At 45.5% G+C, this 25,459-nt stretch overlaps 1 protein-coding gene and 1 long non-coding RNA gene across 3 annotated transcripts in view; one reads left to right on the top strand and one right to left on the bottom strand.

Annotated features, from left to right (window-relative positions):
* Positions 1-8,080, top strand: part of LOC129206990 (uncharacterized) — a 36,471-nt gene extending 28,391 nt beyond the window's left edge. Inside the window, exons 2-3 of the long non-coding RNA XR_008577338.1 lie at positions 1,090-1,177; positions 5,503-8,080. This is a non-coding gene — a long non-coding RNA (uncharacterized LOC129206990). The remainder of the gene's footprint in view (positions 1-1,089; positions 1,178-5,502) is intronic.
* Positions 8,081-8,112: 32 nt separating this feature from the next.
* Positions 8,113-25,203, bottom strand: TH (tyrosine hydroxylase). Of its 2 annotated transcripts, none has more exons than XM_054827253.1 (13): positions 25,054-25,203; positions 20,532-20,735; positions 17,195-17,369; positions 16,328-16,416; positions 16,044-16,111; positions 14,274-14,324; positions 13,260-13,405; positions 12,712-12,847; positions 12,510-12,579; positions 12,167-12,223; positions 11,470-11,565; positions 11,165-11,298; positions 8,113-8,306 (listed from the first exon to the last, which is right to left on the bottom strand). In XM_054827253.1, exons 1-13 carry the CDS (start codon positions 25,201-25,203, stop codon positions 8,147-8,149), a joined length of 1,536 nt encoding a protein of 511 aa, XP_054683228.1. In that variant the 3' UTR covers positions 8,113-8,146. The 2 variants fall into 2 exon arrangements, with proteins under 2 accessions (XP_054683228.1, XP_054683229.1); XM_054827254.1 differs by having other exon boundaries at positions 25,114-25,203.
* Between the last annotated feature and the right edge of the window lie 256 nt (positions 25,204-25,459).

Raw genomic sequence — 25,459 nt, 5'->3', positions numbered from 1 at the left:
CCTGCGCCTGGTCTGAGTCTCTCTGATTCTCTGCCTCCTTTTATCTGTCAGCTTTTTACAGGGACAAGAGTACTCCTCTACCTCCCAAGCGTGTAATGAAGATGAATTCATTACAGCTGTAACACTTTAACGAGAACTATGAAGATACAGGGTATCCTTACAAGTCCTAAATTAGGAAACTCCCTCTCAGACGGCACTGGGGTGCCTGGATGCATGGTCCAGACCTGTGCCAGCAGTGCATTAATACACCTCTGTCTGTGATTCTGGAAGGGATTTAACCAGAGAAAGAGTCTGGCTTTCATGTAAAAAGCCAAGCTTGCAGCAGCGTCTGGAATTAGTTTCCTTAAAAGTAAGGATAACTCTGGAGTAGGAAACACTTATGGGGCCTTGGGCATCTCTTCTAGTCTTGGGGGGGAGGGTGCATTCCAGCTCCTGGGCATCCTGTATCCCTTTCGCCACTCCCACCTTGATGCAGCAGACACCTTAGGTCATCTAAAATAGTCCCTGTGCTTAAGGAAGCAGGATCCACCCCTAATTACTCTTAGAAGGGTGTTCAACACATTTAGGATTGGGGTTGCATAGCCTAGTTACATGCAGACCAGACTACATTACCAGGCACCATGCACACACCGGCACTCCTACACGGCCAGTGCTACTGGAACTGAACGGAAATAGTGAAAAATGCTGGGAGAGAAAGCATGCAGCGGAAGGCAAGCCCCCCAGCCTGTTACTGTTTAAGAGAGACCTCCCAACTACTGTTCCATGCATAATTGTGCAATCGGTAATATCCTGGCAAAGAAAGGCTTAGATCAGCTCATCTGCAAACAAGGGACCATTTTCCACCTCCGAGTTAGCATTGTGCATGAGCGCCAGGTGTGGATCTCCCGCCGTAACACGCCCCAGATTGGATTCGCATACTGCCCGCGGGCAAGGCGGCCAACTTGAATCTGGACAGCAGAAGGATGCAAGAGCCAAACTCAGGATGCTAGACCAGAAATATATATATTTTTTAATTCTTAATATCATGTCAGCAGCAGCACGATTCCAAAATGAAAAATAATTCTGTTTCATATTTCTTTACACAGAGAGACAGACAGACAGACAGATCCACCCACAGCAGCAGCGACAACAGCGAGAGACCACTCAGCGAGGCACTGGGACACGCAGATACCAGAGGGTACGGTGGGGCCTGGCTCAGAGGAAGGCTTTTCTCCTTTCTTCCTCCCTCGCCAGCCCATGCTCCATCTACAGGAGGGTTTAACCTGGGCTGACCCATCACCTCGGCTTTCTCCAGGTCACTTTTTATAGAGCTTGCAGCCACATTCGGTGAGGTCTGGGGAAATGGCATGAAGGCTACCATGACCCACCCCAAAGGACATGAGCTCATGCTCAGCTCTGAGCAGCCACATAATCCTACAAATCTGCTCCACTGTCAGGAAAAGGGAATTTATAACATCTTTTGGTGGAGGCTGTGAAAGTGTAGATCCTCAAAGTCTTTTCTTCTGAGTGATCTTGTCCAAGGCAGCTCTATAAATCTGACCAGCCTTGTGCAGAATACTTAAGGGATACCTTAAGACGAAATTGAAAGCATGGGAAAAATCTAAAAAGACTCAGGAAAAAGCCTAAAAACAGGAATACTGGAGGGCTACAGGAAATCCCAACAATATCAGAGATTACAGCAGGGGCTGTGGGCGCCTCTCCAGCCCACAGGAAGCTGATGGGTGATAGAGACCAAATGTTCCCCGATACGGGAGAGCGGATTAAGGGAGACTCGAGGATACACCACCTCTATTAGTGGGACTGGTACGGGAAGCAGCAATAATTTGTGCCGACTGAGCCAAGGCAACATCAGAGTATCAGCTGCTTCAACGCGAAAATTGTGTTTTAAAAGAGCCTATCAAGTGACTTGAAATAAGTTTGTCTTTAGAAAAGGAATACCATCTAGTGGCCCAGAAAGGCAATAAGGAGGTGCAATGGCAATTAGAGAATCAGATGAATTTAGAAAAAGAGAAGGAAAAACTGCAGAAGTAAGGATAGGGATTAACATATATAGTGCAGTGATTCACCCTGGAGCAAGGGAGAGCTCAAAAGGGACCTGATCATAGTAAATGCAAAGCTAAAATTAGACACTTGCAAAAGCAGATTGGGATGCAAAAGTTAAAAATAACTGCTGTAGCTGCAGGAAGTGGAGAGAACTGGATGGGGAGCCATTGAAGGAAGATAATTTCAAGGATGATATGGGCAAAAAGGAAAAGAAAGAGAAGTTGAGAATAGCAGCATATCCCACGAAGGCTGCAAGTGCTGTCCCGGGACAGACAGGTACGGCAGATCAAACTGCTGTAGCACTTAAAATGAAAAAAAAAGTCACCCTAAGGCAGGTAGCTGCAGATATGAAGCCACTGAAAGCACAACAGTAGAGTGAAGTGTAGGACTTAGAGAAACTGCTTCAAATTTTGAATTATATAGGAATTAAGCAGTAAGTTGATTAGAGCATGTGCTTCACCAGCTTTTAGTCATTGCACATTGGGCACCTCCTTGATGAACATTTAATAATGCCATCATGGGCATTTAATCAAATTTCCCTGCAGAATGGTAAGACAAGGATGCGATTGGCAGCATTAACATCAGTCCATAAGCTTGAGGAAGATGGAGAGTCTTTAATGAACTGATGGGGAGCTGCTCAAATGTCAGCAGGGCATGATACTGTGTGCCAACCACCCACTTCCAACGGAGCACAGGTATCTCCATTGCCCCGGCAGCCCTAAGGCTGATTCAGGCTCCTTGGACAGTGGATGAATTAGGAGAGCTAGCGGCACAAATGCACCCCCACGATTCACAGCAGACTCCCAGATGGCAAAATGCAGGGGAATACGCAATTTACAGAGTTGCTTTCACATTAAGAGACAAACAATATACTTTTACTTGCCTCCCACAGGGACAAGCACCTGCCCTGCTGCACACACTCGCATTAGGAAAGTGTTTGAATGATGGTATCTGGGGGACAAAGAAAATAAATTGTCTTTTGTGGATGATATTCGGGGCACTGCAGCTACAGAAGAAGAGGTACAAGAGAGAAGTAGCTGAGTTTTAGAATTAATAGACCAAATGGGATTTAAAGTAAATTTGAATATGGCACAATTAACGCAACCCCAACTTAACTGCTTGGGAATTGGAACTGGTGAAACAAGACGACGAATAGATGCTAGAAAGGTTAAGCTTTCTGTGAAATAAAGACTCCCACTAATCAGTCCCAACTCTGAAGAGTGCTGGGAGGATTTAATTTCTTGTGGCAGCATATCTATAACTGTGCTAGTATCTTATGGCAGCATATCCATCTTTGCTAGTACCAGCAGAGCATTATGGAAATGACAGAAAAAGAATCAGGAAGGGAGCTGGAACAAAGAGCAAGATGATGCTTTATCTAACGTGAAAGAAGCTGCTTGAAAAGCCACTGCACTAAAATTCCCAGTCAAAGGAAAATTATTCATAGTAAGAATTTCAACATGAGCTGATTCTGTGTGAGTAATACTGTTACAGAAAAATAGCGAAGGAAAATGGATACCAGTAGCATATGAATCCTCCTCTCTCCAGGGGCTGGACAAAAATTTCCCTGGCCATGTGAAAGCCTGGTTAGAAGCAGTCTAGGCTGTGATCATCTTCGAGGCTTTCCCCCTCGATGGTCTAGTTGTACCCCTGTCTACTCATACTCTGCTCTTAAACACAAAGAGAAGAAATGGGTATTAATGCGGATATCCTTTTAAAGGAAACCGGTAATAAACCAAAGGTATTGTGCACTCACAGGAGTGCTAAATTTGAACGAGGAGAAAAAATAATCCAAGATACTGCTATTAGTGGAATGAGGGAACAAATGGTGGGGAAACTAGAGAAAGGATCATGCCAAGGAGCTTACAGGCTGTCAGTAAAATACAAACCCCTCTACACAATATCTCTCTACAGATAGCTACTATGCTGATAATAGAATAAAATACTGGATGCATGATAGGCAGAAAAGCAATGGTAAGCACGTAATGGGACACCCATGAAGAAAACAGGTTTATTTTACAAGCTTAGAGGGACAGCAGAAATAAAATATATGTAAAGGATGTTAAAGCACATGCGAAGACTTAAAGCAATACTTAGAAACAATCTAGTGAGCAAGTAGATAAATTGACTCAGAGTTGTTTACCGCAGCCGCAACCAGGAATCAGCTAAAAGAGAAGATAGGATGGATACTGTGGCCGCCTGAATGAGAGCAAACTATCTTAGACTGTCATAAGAAGTTACATAAAGAAGTACAGGGTACTCTGAAAAGAGTGCAAAGAATTTATATTTGGCCTCAAGTGAAGCAAGAAATAGAGGATGTAAATAAAAACTGTGCAAGGTGTGCAATGATGCAAAAGTGGACTAGTAAAAGAAAGCTGCCAACTCTACTGCATTGGCTAAACCAATCACCTTGGCAAATACTGCAAAAGAATCATCCAGATAAACTGTCACAAACTAAAGAAGGGTATCAGTATCTCTTTGTCATCATTAATATCTTTCCAGGATGGGCTGAGGCTCTTCCACCTAAAAGGAATATAGCTGCTGGAACTGTAAAAATGCTGTTAAAGAACATTGTCCATAGGTATGGACCAGCAGCTGAGATAGGATGAGATGAGGAGCTGGGGGGGACAGGGAGGAATTGTAAGTGAAGTAACTCGAACCTTAATGAGTAACCCAGGGATTAAGCAAGGACTGCATATACCCTACCACCTGCAATCCTCCAGAGTGGTAGAAAGAAATGAGTTAGACTATTAAAAATAGACTAAAGAAAATTGTAGGACAGTATCCAAAATGATGGGCTGAAAAGTCAACCTTGATATTAGTAGCTTTCAGAAGTAGTGACAGGTTAGGGACTGGTTTACAAACCTACCATATTTTGTTTGGATAGCCCATTCCTTGGTGGCCCTATGTCAAAGACCCTAAAATATTATGGCAAGATAAAGAAGAAAAGAAGGTTTGGGTAGAAGAAGCAACATGAGAAAAAGAGGTAAAATGAGAAAGAAAGAATCCAATTCATATTGGCTTATGAAATAAGGGGCCAAGAAATGTATCTGAAATCAGATAAAAAGGAACAAGACTGGGAGACAAAATGAAGGGGACTTATTATGTTACTAATAGGATAAGTCCTCTAATATATTAAGTAGATGAGGGCAATGGTAAATACAAATGGGTTCATGTTTCTCAGATGTCCCCCTAGGGAGCCAAAAATAATCTGGAATCTGTCATGACTTTGTCAAGAACACAGACACAGAAAATGCCCCAAAGAGGAACCTCCAGCGCCCGTTCAGCCTGAGCCCCGCACTCGCAGCACGCCCCAGCACAACCTCATCTCTCGGAAGGAAGGGGGTGCAGCCCACGTGGTGTTTACCTCCTGCATGGCTGCAGTAGATCTGTTTATATGCTTGCATACTAACGGGGCTGGTTTATGCTTCAAGTTTTGCTTATTTTCTATTTCTGTAGGGCAACAGATTTTACTACAGCTCCTTGAACAAGCAACAGCTGACAGAGTCACGGAGCAGCAATGCAAACTCCAAGGCAAGGCGGAGGAGTTGAGGGCTCCTGCAGTTGCAAGGATTTTTAACTTGGTTTTTCACTCCATATTAATAGCTTTGGTCTTTTTATAAATTGTATTAATTTTAGACATTTAACAAGGCAGATAATGACTGTGAAGTGCTTCGGAGAACTAGAGGCGACCACCTTCAGACATTTATGGGTTTTGAGGCCAGACCAGAAAGCAAACACCTCCATGGAGACTCCCTGCTCAGTCCTACTCAGGAGCCTGGCGTCGCTGCAGCATCCTTGCTGCATTTGTGGGCAGTAACCCAAGAGCTGGAGTCTACCAAAGGACAGGAAGAACAGAGACCTGCAGGCCAGTAACATGGAATTGTAATTGCTAACAAGGCTATAAGCTGTGCATTAACTGTACAGGCTTCATTGTTACATCTTGCCTGTTTGGAGCTTTATTTTCTGTATTTTAGTCTGTTTTACTGGAGTCACCAATAAGATTTTCATGGCTAGACCGCTAACCCATGACCTAACTTGCCTTAGTCTTGCCTAGCTTGCACCAGCTACTTAATCTAATAATAATAACTTAAGACCCCAAATTAAAAATTGTTGCAGCTCTTAAGGGAGCCTTGAGAGTTACAGCTCAAGATCTGGATCCACCCAGATTGGGAAATCATAGCTGAAGTTTTGGAAAAAGTGCTCTAAAATTACAATAACTGAATTAACTCAGTAGTTTTCTTCATTTACGGGACAATCCTCCAAGGAGGGAACAACTTGAGGAGAAGCAGCTAGTCCTAGTGTTGAACTGCTGATTTCATGGCCTTTTAAGCAATTTAGGAGGAATTTAGGAGGGAGGTCAAATAAGAAAGGAAACAGAAAGGAAGGATTGAAGCAGGTGGGAGACTAAGTGGTGTCAGTAGCTGAGTAGTTAAAATTTGAGAGAACTGGGGGTTAAGTATATGTATGTGAAGCTCTGTAATGGGATATAGTGTAATGGATTGTAAACTATTATAACTGAGCCACAGTAGAAGTAACACTGGAGAGCGATGGTATATATAAGTATTGGAGGATAATTACACCTAATAGCCAAATCTTGACTGCTAAGCCTTGCATTTCTTTAAAGAGGAAATTACAAAAATCATATATAGTGGATAAGGATGGTAAAAGTCTATGCAGAAATGTTATAACTGACCATGCAAACAACTATGTGTAATTCTCCCCTTTGCTGTCCCCCACAGCTGTTTAGCTGCCTCCACGCATCCCAGGCCCAGCTCTGATACTGCACAGCTGCATAACCTTGGGCCAAACTTCTGAGCAAACCGCTAAGTTATGAGACAGCCTGCAAGAAGATAAGACGGGCAAAAGCAGGGGGAGGAAAACTGAGAGCTTTGGGTCAGATCAAGCCATTAATATCTACAGTGAAAGCTGGATGAAACTGGGTTTGAGCATCCTAACCATATGTTACCTTCCTCAGAAATGGGCAGCAACAGCATTAGTCACACACCTGAGCTACATCAGGCGACAGTGGTATTGGGATATCTAAGAATAAGACAATGCTGTACCTGTGTAATAGACTGGAAAAGTGAAAGTGTGTGAAATCCTCCCAAGGACTGGCAAACTAGGGACACCAGTGGCCCCGCTCAGTCTGCAATAACCACTAAACTCAGGACACCAAGAGGCTGCCGGGGCTGCCCAGGACCACCAGCACACAGGAACATCAATAGCTGTGACTGCTATCTGCTGTGACGGATGGCAGCTGGACTCTTGAGCACTCCCTGCTGTGGGACCTTTTAAAAGAGGGCTTGAAGGGGGTGCCCACGCTCTGGTCTGGGGTGGCCAGGGCTTCCTCTGTGGTGCTTGTGTTGGGGACGGTGCAGGTAGATCAGGGCTGCTCTATGCCAGACAAGCAACTCCTGGATTAGGTCAATTTAGAGGTTCAGGGGAGCTATGATGCTTATTGCAGGCTGGTGGGGTGGTGCAGCTTGGGGGTTTGTGCCTAAGCATCCCTCTGTGCGAGAAGCTGAGGACAGGCTGGGAGCTGAAGTTTCAAGCCTCATAGGGTTGCTTCAGGCAGAAAAGCTTCTTACAGCATCTCTGCATTTCTCAAATGTATGAGGCTGTAAGAGATGGTGGGGACTGAGGTTCCCTCATGAAGTTGCTATAGGAGTTACTTTGGGGCTAAAAAAGCAGATCAATTTATTCTCTCAAACTGCAAAAAATAGATTTTCTCTCTTTTTTTTTTTTTTTAAATAAAGAAGCTTTTCTCCTCTTCCTTGCACCCAGGAGCCTAGCACACAGCTCTTGACTTCAGTTTTGTCTTGCATGCTTGGCCATGCTTTTGGTCTGTGTTAAGCCTCTTCCAGCAGTCAATAGAAAAGCTACCTAAAATGCCAGCAGGCCTTGGGTCCGTCCCTCTGCCCTCCTCCGAGCTGGCCCTACATACAAAAGTGGAAAGCTGTTGGGGTTGCGTGGTGACAGGCAGCGGTGCAAATGTTTGGAGAAGACAGGTAGGAGTTATCAGCCAGGAGCTAGGTGATGGCAGAGCGGGCGGCTTTGGGGCTGCAAGGGAAGAGGGGAAGGAAAGAGCCCAGTTCTTGTATTAACTGATAACATTGAGCGCATTAATCAGCGAGTGAAGCTCATCCCTTACGCTCTCCAGGGAGTGACAGATCGTCTGAGGGCTGTCCAGGAGCTCGATGCTGTGCGTGTAGGGCTCGTATTTCACCGAGAAGGGACGCTTGATGTGTGCCACATAGCTCCTGCAAGGAAAGGGTGCAGAGGGCTTGATACAAGAGATGGGTCCTGAGTCTGCCTCCTAACCATCACCATTCACTCAGACCACAACAGGTTAATGCGTCCTTTAGGCAGAGTTTCTAGGTTAGCACAAACGCTCTGTTTTCCCATCTTTCTAGCTCCACAGGGCTATAGCAGTAGTTGAGATCCCTCCTGTTCAGCAAGGCAGACCATGGGTTTGACTGCAGGTTCCTGTGGGCCTCCGTGGCCATCACTGGGCATACTCTTCTTCAATTTCTTTTTTTCTTTTTCAAAAATGCCAAGGAGATTTAGAAACTAATTGCAGGGAAAGCCTGTGGTATTATAGTATTATAATCCTAAATCCTTTCTGACATTCATTTATTGACTAATCTCTGCTTGGGGAGAGAGGAACTAGCTGCAAGCTGTATTAAGAATAAATTTGACATGCAGTGGCTCTGGCCTGGGCAAGGGGATAGGAATAACATCACCAGAGCCATGTGGCTGAGCAACATTGCACTACTGTACCCAAAGCAAACTGGAGTCTAGATCTCAGTGATGAGCCTGACGCCTCTCAAGAGCAAGACCTTGTTGCTACCTTTCTAATGGTATACAGTTAAGTGGAAACAAATCAAGGTAAGGTTTCCCCAAAGTTGCTCCTGTTCACCTCTAACACTAAGATTTGTACACTTGACGAGGTAGGGGATTTTTTCTTTAGTGGCTGTGTAAGCATGGAACTGGGAATCTCTGTTTGGGTATTCATGGCTACAGTCTCATGCTGGAAAGGCCTGGGAAGACCAAGGGACAAACAGTACTAGCAACAGGCATCCTCCTCGCCTCTGCTGAAGCGTCACCCTTTCGCTCCTGAATTGCTTAGCTTAGGCTACCCTCTTGTGGCTACCGTGGGTCTGCTGTGGCACAGGGCTTGGGGAACAGCATCCCTTTCTCAGATGCTCTTCCAGCTGGTACTGCATGCCGTGGAGAACACCTGGTCCTGAATTGCCGGGGTTTGGAGAAAACACCACCAGCTCCAGACAGGGCAAAGTGGTAACACGGCCAAAGCTGCAGGCTGGCGCTTGCAGGGAAACGAAACCAAGTGCAAACAGAGGGGGTTTCTGCATATGCACATACTGTCCAGCTCCTAAAAGATACAGCTTATTTCAGCATCCCCAGCCCTCCCAGGCAAGGACCAGCTCACCTCCTTTATTAATGCTGTCAGCCACAGTGATGACTGGTAGCACAGCTGCTAATGGTTAGAAACTTGCCCTCCAACACGGGTGTGTTCACTTGACACCTTTTTGAAGCATACAAGCGTGACATGGGTGCCTGGAAGGGCATGGGGGGATGTGTCCACCCTAGAAAAGGGGTGGAAAGTTGTCTTTCTGGGAAAAGAGGCTTTTCTTGAGGGATAACACTGATAATCAGGTCTATGGTGGCAGCTGTGAAAAACACAGACGTTTTAATGTTTTCACCTCATAGAGTAACATCTGTGTGGTCTCTGAGCTCTTTAAAGAGGATAATTTACAGTGCTTGTCACTATCAAAACCCTCTGGCCTAATCATGGCTGTGTATGTGGTGTATTTTTCCTTTTTAAATTCAAGGAAATGACTCATTAGGCCACAGTTGGGGTTTTTTTAAAGTGGCCTAGTGTGTCTGAGAGGATGAGCTCCCCAGGTGCTTGTTTTTGAGCAGCTAGACTCTGGATTGTATGAACAGTGCAAGTGAGGGTAATAAAAGCAGAAGGTGAAATATAGCAGTCCTTGCCATGTTATTTATATGAAATACCCCACTTGCAGGAACTGCAAAATCATGTACATTGTGTAATACTTCATCTCATCCTATCCCTTTCCTAAGCTAAGATAAAATGGTATAGGCAAAGTTTTCCTCTGTTAGTCAAATGTTAAAGGACTGAGCTTTCCTCCTGTGTGCAATTCTGGGTATGGCCAAGAAAATGCTCTTTTGAACAGATGTTTGTGGGTAGAGCTGCCCCACTCCATTCTCTTTGCAGTCCCATGGGATGGGGAAACCCAGTTACACTGGTGGGATGCTGTCTAAGGTCTGCTAACCCATGTTAACCAGCTTAGGAAGCAAAAGTTCCTTTTTTTCTATGGATAAATCTATCCCCATCAAGCAAATCTTTTTAGTTTGTGCACGAGCGGCTAACTATGCCTGGGGTTTTTTTGCTGGTTGAATGATAATTGGGTAAGTTGCCCAGCAGCTGCTCAAAAGACAAACATCTTTCTGCATCCTAAATTCAGAGAATGTCACCATTTTGAGAAGCTCTTGACCGCTCTCCCAAAACTTTCTCCCAGCGAGCAAGCTTTTACATGATGCAGAAGCCTCTACTTCAGAAGGACACATGCTGGCAAGATGCTCCCATAAAGGACAGCTGGTATCTGACCTGTATCACTTGGCCCTTCTGCAGCAAGGAAGTAGAGGGGGTCATGGTGGGTGGTTTGGGTCCCCAATTCCTGGACCACCAGCACTCTGTTATGTTGCTTGGCCTCCCTTTGGGAATTGGAGATAGTATGTAACTCCTTCCTATGAGAACTAGGCAGGCAGGCTAGGTTTGTCCCTTCTCTCACTCCCTCAGTCTTGTCTCCAAGAGTGCCTCCCACTCCACCCAACTCTTCCACACCCAAACCCTTGAGTCCAGCATATTTTTGGGGGTCTCTTGGGTGAATCCAAGGGACTGAATTTGGACCCTGTAGAAACTGGAAAATCACATTGCTTTGAAAGAGATGACAACAGTTTCCAGAGTACTTCTGAGACCTTGCACTGAAAGCAACCATGGTGTCAAGCCCTTTTTCAATATATTATAACTTCATTTCCTTCTGTTTGGGCCTCCCTTACTGCCCAGTCCTACCTCAGTTTACTTTTGGCATCGCTGAAGCTCTCGGACACAAAATATACGGGCTGGTAGTTCTGGTCCTGGTAGGGCTGAATGGCAGCAGCATCAGGGTCGAAGTCCCTCACCTCTGGTTCATCTGACAAGGAGTGCTATGGACACCACACAAAAATGCCAGCATAAAATTAAGGGGATCGGAGAGCAGATATGTGATAGACAGAGGTGGAGAACAAATCAGGCAAAGTCATTAGAGCTGTGCAGAGGAAGAAGGTTTTTTGCTGTTAAGAGTCTAGAGCAGAGAGGCAAGTTGTGCTGGGACTTACTATGAGCTCCCCATAGGAAGACAGGAGCCCGGCTCCATAGGCTTTGACTGTCCCGTTCTGTCTGCAAAGCCCAAACTCCACCGTAAACCAGTAAAGCTGTGAAAGGAGAAAGAAAACACATAGGGGACACAGCTCCTCATCTTCATCTCCCTGTCACTTCTGAGCCTTTGCATCATGGCTGGCATCTGGGGTTGTTTAAATGAATGGGCGCCTGGCACTTTGTCCCCTCTCCTTACTCTGAACCCATCACTGCCAGAGAAAAGTGCTAAACTAAGCTGCTGCCTTGCTGGGACAGATGGAAACTGTGTCCCTGGGCTGGTCCCCTGCGTGCTGGGCTGCTGTGCGGTGCTGCCATTCAGTGCCCTTGGAGCCGGATGGGTCACCTTGCCGAGGGACTGCCAAAGGAAGCGGATGTCATTTAATCCCATCCTAAAGAGTCCCAGCAGTGCTGTCGTTAGAAATACGATGCTTGACGATACTCTGGTGCCCGAGAAAATTGGGTTAATGTGCAAGCGAGCTCTGCTGTTTAACTGATCTCCACTCTGCACAGTCATCATGAAAGAGCAGGGCTGGGGCAGGTCAGGTGGGGGCTCTGAGCCTGCAAATCTGGGGAGACCAGGCTGGACCTGTCCCCTTGATACTGCAGAAGTGCTGCTAGAGGGGTCGGGGCCCCTACCCAGCAAAGAGGAAAACTTACCGTTGCAAGTTTCTCAATTTCTTCATCAGTTGCTCCCAGAGATGCCAGCCCAATGTCCTGGGAAGAGAAGGGAAGGGGTAAACGTCAGGACAGATTTAGTCTGAGAGCCTTATGCATGGATTGCTCTGTTTTATTGCCTTGAGACAACAGACACTTTGCTGCAGGGTCTGACATTTTTACTCTGTACTAATGTTCTCAGTCCATCACTAGGGCTCCTGAACATCATTTTTAATATAAATAAACCCTAGAACAAGAAGGGTTTAGGTGGTGAGACTGGGGTCAGTTTGGATTCCCACCTTGTGCCCTGCCCTCTCAGGGGTGAGAAAGCAGATGACCACCTTACCTGAGAGAACTGGGCAAACGTCTTGTCAGCCAGCATTGGGACGTGCCCCAGCAGCTCGTGACAGCAATCCCTGCCGATGCCCAAGGGGGAAGGAGAAAAACGTGGTCAGGAGCGGACAGTTTGTCTGTTAGGGAGAAAGGTTAATTGCTGGCCAGGTGGAATGGCGGGGCAGGGGAGGCCATCAGGGTTGGGGGATACTCACGGCTCAGGGGAGTGCATGGGCGATGACGCATGGCGGATGTACTGCGTGCACTGGAAGACGCGAAAGGCCAGGCTGGCAAGGAAGTCCCGTGCCGACAGCAAGCCAGCCACCGGCCGGAGCTGGAAGCCAGTCCTCTCTGAAACACCACATACCATTTCTGCGGGGGTGCATTGCCCATGGGCTGTGCTGGTGTCCCGTGTTCCCAGCACAGACAGGAAAAGCATCAGTGCTGGAAACTAAAGGTTCAGCTGTGCCAAGTCTAATCTTTTCGCTCCTACTAAGGAGCAACATCTGCTCTTTAGGTACTCAGTGTGATCATTTGACTACGGGGTTGACCTTCAGTTGCAGCCCACTGTATTTAGCTGCAGTCCCCACCACCTGGGGTCTACCCCATCCTCTGTTGGCAATGCACAAGCCTCTACCAGGTCTCCTTCCAAATCTCAGCTCACACACTCCTCCTTCGACTTCATGTTTCCCAGCTGTAGCTGCCATCGCCGTGCTGGAGCCCTGGTAGACCTTGATTCTGAGTTCCCCAGGCTCGTACCCACCTTTCAGGAAGCGGGAGACCTCCTCCAGCTGAGGGATGTTGTTCTCATTGTAGCCACAGAATTTCTCCAGTAAATTGAAAGCTTCAAGGTACTCCTTGCAGGCATGGGTGGGATACAGGCTCTTCAGGGTGCTGTACACCTCCTTCCTTCAGGACGAGAGGTAGCAGGTGTTCAGTGGCCATGTGTCTAGTCCTCTGATTATACACTATCAAGGACTCACGCCTCTAAGTTTCTCGTCCTTTTGCCTTTTTCCACCACTAAGTCTATGTCTGTGTGCATTGATAGGGTTATGTAAACATATGGATCCACATTCAAATGAGCCTGCAAAGTCAGCAGTTGTATCTGCACAGACCTATTTCTGACCTTGAAGGTCAGAAGATTGTGTAAAGGGAATTAACTGGAATTAAAACATTCCCTGTAAGTTAGCTTCTGAAGTTGCACAATGAAGACAGTCAATATAACCAGGAGATGACCTTGTTTAGGAGCCTGTGTACTCAGCTCACATGAGCTGGCCTTGTTTTCAGAGACACTCCTGCAGCGACACTCCTGGAAATAATCATATTCAAAGGAAGCGGTTTCCTGAGAGACACCAGCAAGGTACCATGCAGATATTCACCACGGGGCTCATACTTCTTTCTGCAGCTATGATAACTGCCCTTTGTTTGGAGGCTGCTACTAAGCCAGGTCCCCTTAAAGAAGTGGGACTCCAAATTACCTACTTCACTCTCTGGGGAGAGGAAACTCCTGGAGGCTGCAGCATGAAAATGTTCTCAGTGCAGCCCCAAGAGAGGAGGAGACAGAGCATCACTGTTTTGGAGGTAACTTGCTCTCCCGAATGCAGTCCCTACCATAAAATGCCATGCAATGAGTTACTGGTTTTTATAAGAAGCCATTAAGTAGGATGCTTGCACTCCAGATACATTTTTCAAAAGGTCACACCCTAACCATTTAGGTTTTGATTCCCAACTTCTAGTGGTGAAGCCAATAAAGGTCACAGATTAAATCAGCACTCACCAGGTAGCAATCTCCTCCGCTGTGTAGTCCACATGAGGGATTGGGTCCCCGCTGCAAGGCAAACACAGCGTTACTGACAGCAGCAGAGCACAAGCTGGGCTCCTCTTCCCTTTGAGAAGGAAGCACTTTGGAGAAGCTCTGCATGATGTTGCTCAATCTTCTTTAAACCAAAGGGGTGACAGGAAAGACAAAGCCTTAATACTGGGTCATTTGTACAGGTGCAACAAATACATAGACACAGAGAAAAGCATTAGTCTAGCCAGAGGTTATAAATGAACAAGGAATGAGCAAAAGCTTAGCAGGCATAATATTTTCCAGGGGGAAAAAATGGTTTTCACTGGAAAAAATCGAAACTTTGTGTGAAAATAAATTAATTTCATGTGCCTGAACTTCAGGGGGCTGATAGCTCCAAGAATGAATAAGTGTCTGGGAAATAAAAGCAGCTAACAAGGGAATTGTCAGTTAGATCAAGGACAGCAAGAAAAGAAAATCTTAACATTTATGTAAGTGGAAATTAAAGAATACTGACACTTTTACCTTTTCTGCATGATAATTAGCAATTGTATTTCCTAAATCCTTCTGTTCTGTATTTGAACAAATGAGCTATTCACATATTACACCGATAAAGCATAGTCCCTTTTCCATTAACAGCCTGAAGGGATGCTACACAGTGGCTCATAAATGCTAACCTGCAGATGAGACGTGAGAGAAGACATCTTAAATGGGTGCATCATCTTAGGACAGTATTTCTTCCTGCGTCCCTCAGGACTCTCTTGCTGGCACACTGACTTTCTGTGCATTTAGTATTAGTACAGGATAAAACCATCAATGTCTATATTCTGGGCTTCAAATCTGCAAAGAACATGAAACCTAACAGAGCAGAAAGCCATTCTGGGATCACACCAGTTGCAGGCGTGGCTCAGGAAGGTGACCCATATAATTTCCATCGCCTGATTTCAGCACGGCTCACTACAGAAATCTACAGGTAAAGTCCTGCTTGGGGAGGGAGATGTTACAGTGGAAGACAGTGTTACTGAACAGGATCTAGGGAATATTTTACAAACCCAGCTGAATATTAGAGCTCTGTTTGATGTTGTAGTGAAGAGGCTGAGTGCTATCACTGCATATATCAGAAGAGGAGTATTAAGCTGGAGTACAAGAGATAGTCTTAAATCTATATAAGACAATGATGAGACCATTACTGGAATCTATTTAATTTATCAGAAAGAGTTAGGAGGTGAACCTTTTAGTTTATAAATACCCTCATAGCAAAAAAAAAAAAAAAATCTGATAGCAGAATTCAATCTAGTAGATGAAAAGCATGTATGATCCACTGGGTGAAAGTTAAAGCTACCAAAGTTCAGTTTAGAAATAAAACTGACATTTTTTTCACAGCCAGGATAATAAACAATTGGAACAAGTTTTCTGGGCACGTGGGAGCTTTTTCAGTGCTTGAAACTAGATGTCATTCTAAAAGAGATGCTACATTTCAAAATAAAGTTTGAGGTGTGATGCAATTATACTTGGCTTTTGTTATGCAGGAGGTTTATTCTGGCTTTATCAATGTGTGAATTAATGACCACAGACATTTTTTAATTAAGAAGAGACTGGAATACATAGAGAGAAGAGGGACACAAAAAGAGCTGGCAAGGCTGAATGGGGAGACAAAACATAAAAGAAGAGAAGTCTTGTGCAGGTAGTACAATGACTTCCCAACAGGATACATTGACATGGCATTATCCCTGAATAGATGTTAGGAAAGAGACTTACTGCTTGTAATGAAAAGCAATTTCTGCTATCGATTTCCTTCTCTGGCGATATACTTGGTCAGAGTAGCCCTGTGATGACAAACAGGAATAGAGACAGGATTTTTAATGAGTTACTAAAATTTCTCACCCAACAAAGTTCATCACCGGCTGGAGAAACTTCTCTCATGGTGGTGATTGCACTACAGTTCCCTGATCAGCTGCACTAATAGATGTTCTCCAGCTCCCTGCCTCTGAGGGAAGGCTCAGTACCCCAACATGAGGATGTGCCCACAAAGACTAACTCACCGGGTGGTCCAGATCCAAGTCAGGGTCAAACTTGGTGACCAAATGGTGGCACTTGTCCAATTCACAGATTTTTCTGGGAAACCAGTGAACTGTGGAGAGAGGGAAAGAAAAACTGTCTGTGGAAGTGAAGATGAAGCATCCCCTGCTGTGAAGGGGTTCTGAGGTTCAGTAAGATATGTCTGGCCTGGTATACCAAATGCACATACACAACAAACAGCACATGACACAGCTATGCCTTCTGGACAGTAGTCCAACACTCTCAATGCTCTTGTCCTAGAATCAGGTCTAATGCCATGATCTGCACCTCATGACTTCCCTGCTCATCTCTCAGCAGAGTATTTTGTGACAAAAGTAAACAAGAAGATGAAAATTGGATTTTACTTAAAGATTCTAGACTTCACATTAAAAGCAAATCCAAAGGTCCAGCTGGTTGTAAAGCAATCACTGCAGACCTCTAGGGATATTTTACAATAAGAACCACCCTGTCTTCAGAATGGAATGGCATGGGGAGTGTCTTGTACAGAGTTCCTGACACATAGGCAGGAAACTATATTTATAATATAAAACAATGGAGTAGAGATGAAGAACTCTGTAGAAGAGGTGTGAATAAAGCATGAAATTTCATTTCCTATTTCTATTTTTTTCAATGTGGCACCAGAAGAATGGGCTGTAGACTCTGGAGTCTGTTGAGACATGGACAAGGAGGGAAGTGGCTTTCAGGATTCAGGTGTCCCAGAGACAGTCTTTTAATTCTGCTCAAATTCAGCATACGGTAGCCCTTCCCTTTTTCCGGGAATAACAAAATCTCCACCCTGTTTCTACAGCTCAGCCTCTGTGCAAAAATGAAACAGTTCGTAAGTTCCTTACATTTGTCTTCCTTAGTGGTCCTCACGTCTTCTGCTACCCTCTTGATGGAGCTAATGAAAGTATTGAGGTCAGAGCTATGGACTTCACAGCGCACAAAGTATTCCAGTTCAGCAGTCCCTTCACGGGGTTTTCGGCTAAGCCTGGTCTCCAGGTGGTGAATTTTAGCTTCAAATGTCTTTTGGGACATGGAAAAGAACAAAAACATTAAACAACACTTGAAATACCTGCTGCTACTTCCCAAAGATGTCCATATGGATACATTTGGGATGAATTCCCTCTTGTCTTTTTCTTCTTCTTTTTTTTCCCTCCACTGGGATAAACACACTTTTCCATTAATTCCACAGTTTTTCCTTTGGGACAGACAACCAGTGGGGCTGGTCAGTAACTATCAACAGAAGACTTCCACAGTGGCAAAGAAGATCGTATCAAGAGGGGAAATTGATGTGGCAAAATGTCATCTCCTATGACACCCTTTCCTTTAATCTCCCACTTAAGGCAAAAGTGCTTTTTTGCTGGTTGGGAGGGGAAGGGGTTGGCGATGACGTAGAAGGGGCAGGCGCTGCCCGGAAGTGGGCAGGCGGCGCGGCGCTGGCCATGGTGCTGAACCTGTGGGGCTGAGCCGTACCCAGTCCGCAGTAGCGTTAATTTGGCGTTCGCTAGCAGAACTGATATAATTTGGGCTCATTATCAGAACTGACCTCCCCCAAAGAATAAAGGGACAAAATGGAGTCTATAGTCTTCCAAAGGGCCCTGGTAAATTTGTGGATATTTTCTTTAGCTCAGTGAAAGCTGGCAGTACAAGCCCAAGTCCCTGGGCAATGACCCAACCTTTCCAAAGTCTCTGCAAGATCTTTGGTAGAGGAAGGGACATGATTTCTTTTGTTAATCAGAGGCAGAAAGATGAGAAGGAACAGATGCGATGCCACAGGTAAATCAAATTTAGGGCCATGGTTTTTAACGTACCTACCAACTTCACTATTACATTGTCCCCTCAACAATCAATACCTTTGCATTAATCTGACAGCTGTGATTGCATTACCTATGCTTTGGCTGCATGTAACACATACAGAAGAGTGAAACCAGCTTCCCTGCAGCCTGGTTCGTGATGAGGCAAATGTCATTATGCCCGTCTGCTTTCATATCTTGTACCTGCATTGCCAGAGGGATCTGGGAAATGAATCTTCCTCTGTTGTGGCTTGACATGCTTGTCTTTTTATTATATTTAAACCTCTCTTTGTGGCAAGCTCAGAGAGCTTTTTTACTAGGAAAGCTCTTGATGCAGCAAGTAAATTGCTCCAGGAAGAAACAAATAATATTTGAACATAAGATGCCCCTGCTTCTTGCTTGCTGTTTTAAAAATTGTTTATATTATAGACTTTAAATGTAGTGTAACATAAAATCTACCAAGTACAAGAGCCTACACTTCTATGTTTCATACCTGCTAAGCAGTCTGTTGCATTGGAAATTTTACTCTGATGGATTTTTTCATGCCTTATCTGGCATCTGTGCACTTCTAGGAAGGAGACCCCAACCATGGCAACACCAAGGCTTTTGTCTGACAAGCTTATCTTACAGATTCTTTCAGTCTTGAGACAAGACCCATATGTAGCCCAGAAAACAGCTTTTCTTGCAACAGTCCTCTTAGAGGAGATGCAAGATGTTCTGTAATTGCTGAAGATCTTGAACACTTTTCATAAGATTATCAGAGATAGTACTGCATGGGCAATGAATAGCTAGAATGCACTACAATTTCAGGGAAATACTTATCTCCCAAACACCCTTTTTGAATGTTTTCAGCTGTTAGATAATGGTTTTGCTGTATAGTGTTGTTGGTGATCTGTTTTTATCCCAGAAGTGGTTGCATTTCATGGGAAAGAAGGTGTTATATAATTAACATGTGTATTCATATATGACCTAGCAGCATGCCCATGTGACGAGAAAGGCCAACCACATACTGAATTGTAGTAGCAAGACTGTAGACAACAGGTCAAAGGAAGTGATTCCTCCTATCTGGGATGAGGGAGACCACATCTGGAGTACCATGTCCTGTAGAAGAGACATTGATGTGCTGTAGCTGGTACAGTGGGGGGCTGCCAAGATGCTCAGGGGACTGGAGCACAATGTTATATGAAGAAAGACTGAGGAAACTGGATTTGTTCAGCCTTAAGAAATGAAGGGGCAGGGGAGATTGGTTCACTGTCTACTAGTTCCTGGTGGGAGGGTGTAAAGAAGACAGAGCCAGACTTGCCTGAAAAGTACACAGGGGGAGGACAAGAGGCAATGGGCACAAGCTAGAAGCAAGGACGTTAAAAAAGAAAAAGAGAAAAAGCTTTTTCCCATGAAGGCAGTCAAAGACTGCTCAAGGGGTCCAAGGAGACTGTGGGATCTCTACCTTGGTGATATTCAAAATTCAATGAGCACAGCCCCAAGCAACCTGCTGTAACTGGACCTGCTCTGAGCAGGAGGTTGGACTAAAGACCTCTAGAGGCCCCTTACCACCCACATGAGTGATTAACAGGAACAAATTATCCTCTCACTGCTGAAGTCAACGGAATTAAAGTATTGTAGATAAAACATATCTCAGAACCTCAGTTCGCAAAACACTTTTGAATCCTTCTGGATGAAAATGTAGTACATAAATGCAAGTGGTCGTGTTTTGATTACTGTTTAAATAGGCAGCACTTATCTCAGTCTTTCCATTCATGGTACTGAGATCCTAGATAATGTAATGTTATATTGCTGGCTAGGGAGAAAAAGCTCAATTAGTTACCATTTTTCCTTGGTATTAAAGCCATATACAGGGTGCGTATCTGGGGGGTAGCCAACAGAACCTTTAACATGTGAATCAAAATCATCCCTGAAGGAGGGAGGTAATTTTGAAATCAGAGACTGCCAAAGCCTTGACCCACAAGTAAGGCGGGTTCGGTCTGTAGCCACGCAGGGCACACAGCTTGCTTTGAACGTGGGATCGGAGCCCTGCACACGAAGTTGAAGTGCTGAGCAGTGGAGGGGGCTGTCAGAGTATGCTACAAGCCACAAGGGTATGGATTGTAGGTGTGAAACTGTGTGGTTGGGTGCAGTAATTAAGCAAAGTTAAGCCCAGAGCTTAACAGCACTACCAGACAGAGGTATGACTCATTCTTAGTGATGGAAAGTGAGGCCACACTGGGGCATAAACAAAGCATGACTGTGGGGATATCAGACAATTAACTGATAATTTGCAGTAGGCAGACCTAGTCTGAGTCTTCTTTAGTAAACTGAACTGGTATTTCTCACAGAACAGCCAGGAAACCTGTAGAATGTTCCTTAAGTCCCACACAACGGGTTAGGTACTCACCTCAAATACCTTAAGTGCACGGGACAGTGGTGAAGTCTTCGTTCCCTTGAGCATGAAGAAGAGGTTCAGCATGGCTCTCCCATCCTTCTCCTCAAAGACAATGGTCTCTGTGGACTCTGCAGCATCGGTGGCTGCGGCTGCAGCCTCTCTTTCCTTCCTGGCATCTTCAATGAGGCTCTGACGTCTACCAATGAACCGCGGAGACTGAAGGCAGAACAGAAATAAATAACACTTCTGATAGAGCTGTAGGGGAAATCAGAGGCATCCCCAGTAGCTGGATGAGGAGTGACTGATGTATCTCAGCAGAGGAAGAAGGGGAAGGTTGGACTGACTTGCCTGGCTTTGTAGAGAAAGATCTGGTGATGAAGACTGAGGCTTTAGAATTCATAGAATCATAGAATGGTTTGGGTTGGAAGGGACCTTAAAGATCATCTAGTTCCAACCCCCCTGCTGCGGGCAGGGACACCCTCCACTAGACCACGTTGCCCAAAGCCTCATCGGAAATGAGGAGCTTTAGGAAAAATCTGTGTAAAATATCCTTGTAGCATGACTAGAGGGTGGGCTTCTTCCCTCACCATCCCTAGCAACAGTTTTAAATATCCTTCAAAAAATAAAAATCAGAAACAATCTTCCACAGTTTTCAGGTGTCTGATGAACTCAAGTGGAGAGGCATTAGATAAACATGAAGTCATCTGAGAAAAGATAGACTATGGGGGACAGCTGAAGCCCACAGCAGTGGCCTGGCCAGGAAACATGAACTGTTTCCAGGTGTATTAGCAGGGCAGCTTAGCTAAACTGCTCCAGGACCCAACACAACATTTTCTTCTGACATTAAATGGATGTTTGCCCATTGAAGTCTAATTGGAACTGCATGCATGTACCCCAGAAAATAAATTCCTCTCACTGATCTATAGATTCATTTTATCCCAACAAACTCCTGCAGATTTCTGTTACTTGGAATTGCACCTAAAATGCTGCAACTATGTTTCTGGGGTTATGTTAGGTCATTCATTTATATTTTCAGTGAGCTACAAACTATTTCCATCATTGCTGTTTCTTTTGTTATACAAATAACTCATATACTAACTTACTTGTTCTCAGTCTTTTTACAACCAGTTTTCCATTTAGAGGCAGCTCAGCTGACAAACCATCAGAACTCGCTAAAAGAAACCTGGGGCAGCACTGAAGGAGCAGCACATAAAGCCATCTAGCACCTGCAGATAGAGTGGGGCTGGCTGCAGTTTTCCCTCTCATTACATTGAATATATCTAGAAAAGAGACAGATGCTAACCAAGCAGCTCCTTCCCTACCTTGTGAAAATTTGGAGAATGTTTTCATTTTAAAAAGACAGCCTGCTCAACTACTAAGCCCATTTTCTCTCTGATTTTCAAAGCCCATCATCAGTAACTAATGTTTCCTGTGAAAATCCTCTTTGATGCTTTAGCGGTGTAAAGCTGACATTTTATTTGCAGCCTGAAAAAGGCAGCACGTATAGGTGCTAGCCCACACACTTCTATCTGGTTCATTTTTAATAAAGATACCCCTCTGAAATTATATTTGCTGATCTTCACCCCCTTTATTCCTCGTGGCACAGAAAAACACCTTCTAAAAAATAAGCACATATTGCTGCTTGTCTAAATCAACGGTATTCATGCCCAAAGAGAGAAGACATCTCATAAGTATCCTGAGGCACAACTTTTAAAACCTTGTGAGCGTGTGCTCAGCTTTAAGCGTGTGTTTTATATCGCTACCATGTTTAAAGCTAAGCCGGTGTTTACTTTAAAGTGCAATAAGCAGGGCAAATAGCCTTGTGCTAGCCACAGGAACCGGGCTCTGCAGCAGTCCCAAGCCAGGCAGTGCTTTAGCTAAGGATGTTTCATCACACTGTGCCCAGAGGCGCAGAGGTGCAGCAGGATTTTACTTCTGGGGTGGAGCAGGGGAGAGGAGGGAAATTAGACTCCCATGTTTAGGCTGTAAATCAAGTTAAAATCTGACTGGAAGGAGTTTAAACAGTGAGAAGACCTGTGTGACTGGAAAGCCACACCGGGAGAGGCAGCCACGACTAGTCAGACCCCTGTGCTGGGACTGGGTGGCCCCTGGCAGGCAGGAGCAAGGGGGTTTCAGTCCCTGTCGAGGGCTCCTGGAAGCTGCTTAGCTCCATGCTGGCATGTTTTGGGTGGGTAAATTTAAAAAAAAAAAAAAAATATATATATATATAAAAAAAAGAAAAAGGCTGAATTTTGCTTGGGAGAAGAGCGCTGGGAAGGGTCTGCCTGCCTGCTGCCTCCCCTGCTGGGTAGAGGTTGCCTGGCTGTGCTCTCCCCATCTCATCGACCTCTCCTCTGCATCTCACATTTACACTCATCGGGGTATTACCTCCTTTTGCTGGAAATTAGGAATCTGGCATATAAACTAACCAAACTGATCTCTTGTGATAAACACCTGCCTTTGTTCAGAAGGCACTGTTACATGGTATTTCCAAATTGCCTTGCAGACTAGCTCTCTGAGTGCCTATCTAGCTACAGTGAGAAGTTTAATTTGATTTTGCAAAGCATTTATTTGCCTAAGTGGGGCCTGACTCTGATACGGTCATTCACCTCTTATGAAGGGTTACTTTGTTTTTCCTTATTTGAATTTGCCGCAGCTCAGTGTGCCCCGCCTAAGCGGTGTCATTAAAAATACCGTGCTCTGAGTAAAAGTACTTTGTTGAGGTTTGGTTTTTTTTTCCTGGCTCATTATTTGCAGCAAGCAGGAAGGATTGTAAAGACTATTTCCCTCTCTGCAGCATGGGGACAGTAACGTCCCACCCCAGCTTCCCTGGGCACTCCTTCCTGCTGGTTTGCCTCCAACCGCTGTCTCCTGCCTGGCTCTGCTTGCGTGCTTTGTAACCAAACGCTGCTCCAGCTACGGTCCCAGGGTGTCTTGTAAAAACTATTAGCAGCAGAAAAACTAAATACATAACAAAACATTTTTCCAAGGTCTAAGTTTGATGTTTTGCTGGCCCAGGTGACATGTAAAACACCTGCCGGTGTAGATGAGTTCTGGGATTGCAAAGATCTTTTTTCCCCCCCAGCACAGTTTCCCCAGCAGTGGGGTGCTGGTCCCTGGGGGTTAATGGCAAGGGAACACCTCAGACCTGCCAGACCCGGTGCAGTGGCGAGCAGGGGCTGGGTGGCCCATCGCCCATGGTCACACCAACACCACGAGGGCCAGGGACACGCAATGTCATATACAAATGCAGAGTCATGCCTCTTGCCTGGCACAAGCCAGCAAAGTGACAGGATTGTGGAGAGCTCCTATGCTAGGTGAGAGCAAAGGGCAAAGCCTTTCATGCAGCCCGCTCTCAGAGTGATCCTACCAGGGCTAAGGGGGGTTTTATTTATTCTTATGAGAGTTTCCTTTCAAAGAAGGGATGCAAAGAGAATCTGAGGTTTTATGTCCATCCCAGGCTGGAGAAGCCACTCACCTCAAGAAAGCTGCCATGCTCCTGCCAGCACAACTGGTGAACCCAAATTCCTCTGGCCCCTTCATTCAGTGACCCATTTCCCATCAAACACAAAGCAGCACCCCAGAGTGTGTAATAACCAAACACTTGCCCCTTCTCCAGACAGCAATGAGCATCTCAAGTATGGATTTGATGAGCAGCCTGGAAAATACCAGGTTTTCAAGAACCACTTAAGTGTTCATTATTTTGCCAGAATGAAAACGGTTGTGTGAGAGGGAAGCCTTCCCTGATTTCCATTTATTAGAGCAAGCATGCTTACCTCCTTATTTCCTAAATGTTTCCCTTCCTTTCCAGCACACTCTACTCTCCAAAACTCTTTTCACTGCCTATGTAGCGGCTGATTTTACTCAGTCAGAACATCACAGAGGAGAGCGAGTGAAAAAGGCAGTGGGCGCAGGGGAGGGAAATGGGGACCCCTATAACTGACCTGCTGGAGTCACCCTGCAGATGTCTGCCAAACACACCTGCTCCCTAAATAGGCTCAATTCCTGGGTTTCCTCCTGCTGAGCATCCCAAGGGGGTCCCCTCCCGGTGCACCCGCTGCCAGCAGCTGTTCTGGCTCCTCCAGGGTTGGGGGAAGGATGTGCTGGGAGAAAGTGAAACTGCAGACACAGCAGCAGCGAACAAGCTGATTAAATTGCCTGTGCCTCATATGTTGTCTGAAGTAACAGCCACACTTTTTCATTATGCTGGAACAGGTGAAAACTCTGCAGTTTATTGCCTTGAAATCAGGAGAACATTAAGATTTTCAAATTGCCTTTCACGCTGGGGATTGCTTGTTATTCCTGCCTTAAGTCTATGGGTTATTCACCTTGGTTTTGGTTGGGGGGGGGGGCGTGTTGTATTAGTTCAAGCTTTCATCCCCCCTAAGTGTTTGCATTTCACATGTACCACTATGTAAAAAGAACTGTTCGGATAATTCCCCTTTGCCAGCCTGGAGCCTGGAGGTACCTACATGGGAGAACTCCCACGAAGGCAATGTTGCTCCATCTATCCCTGCCTGCCTCTGCCTATAGCTGAGGGAGAGGCTGTGGTTTTTGGAGGGGGAGGGAAAGAAGTGGGGTAGGGTTGTCTTACCATGATGGCCTCGGCTTGCTTGGAGTCCAGCTCTGACACCGCCCTGCGAAAGCCTTTGGCTGCAGAGGTGGAGATGTTCGGGGTTGGCATCTTTGCTCTTCCACAAGCTCCGATCTTCGCTTTCCAGCTCCTTGCCAGCTTTTTATAGGGCAGGGCTGACGTCAAAGACTCTTTCAAATCTTCTCCCCCCCCCCCCCCCCCCCCCCCCCCCCCCCCCCCCCCTCCCCATCACCACCTCCCTCCTTTCTCCCCCTCAGGCTGAGAGGAGGAGGGGACGTGAAGGAGAGAAACGTTTCTGTCCCATTAAATCTAATCGCTACAAAGATTGCAGACACCCTGCCTTCGC

This window comes from Grus americana, chromosome 5, assembly GCF_028858705.1.
Source record: "Grus americana isolate bGruAme1 chromosome 5, bGruAme1.mat, whole genome shotgun sequence".
Classification (NCBI taxonomy): Eukaryota; Metazoa; Chordata; class Aves; order Gruiformes; family Gruidae; genus Grus; species Grus americana.
The sequence above is the reverse complement of the archived record's forward strand: the minus strand, read 5'-3'. Positions and strand labels throughout refer to the sequence as shown.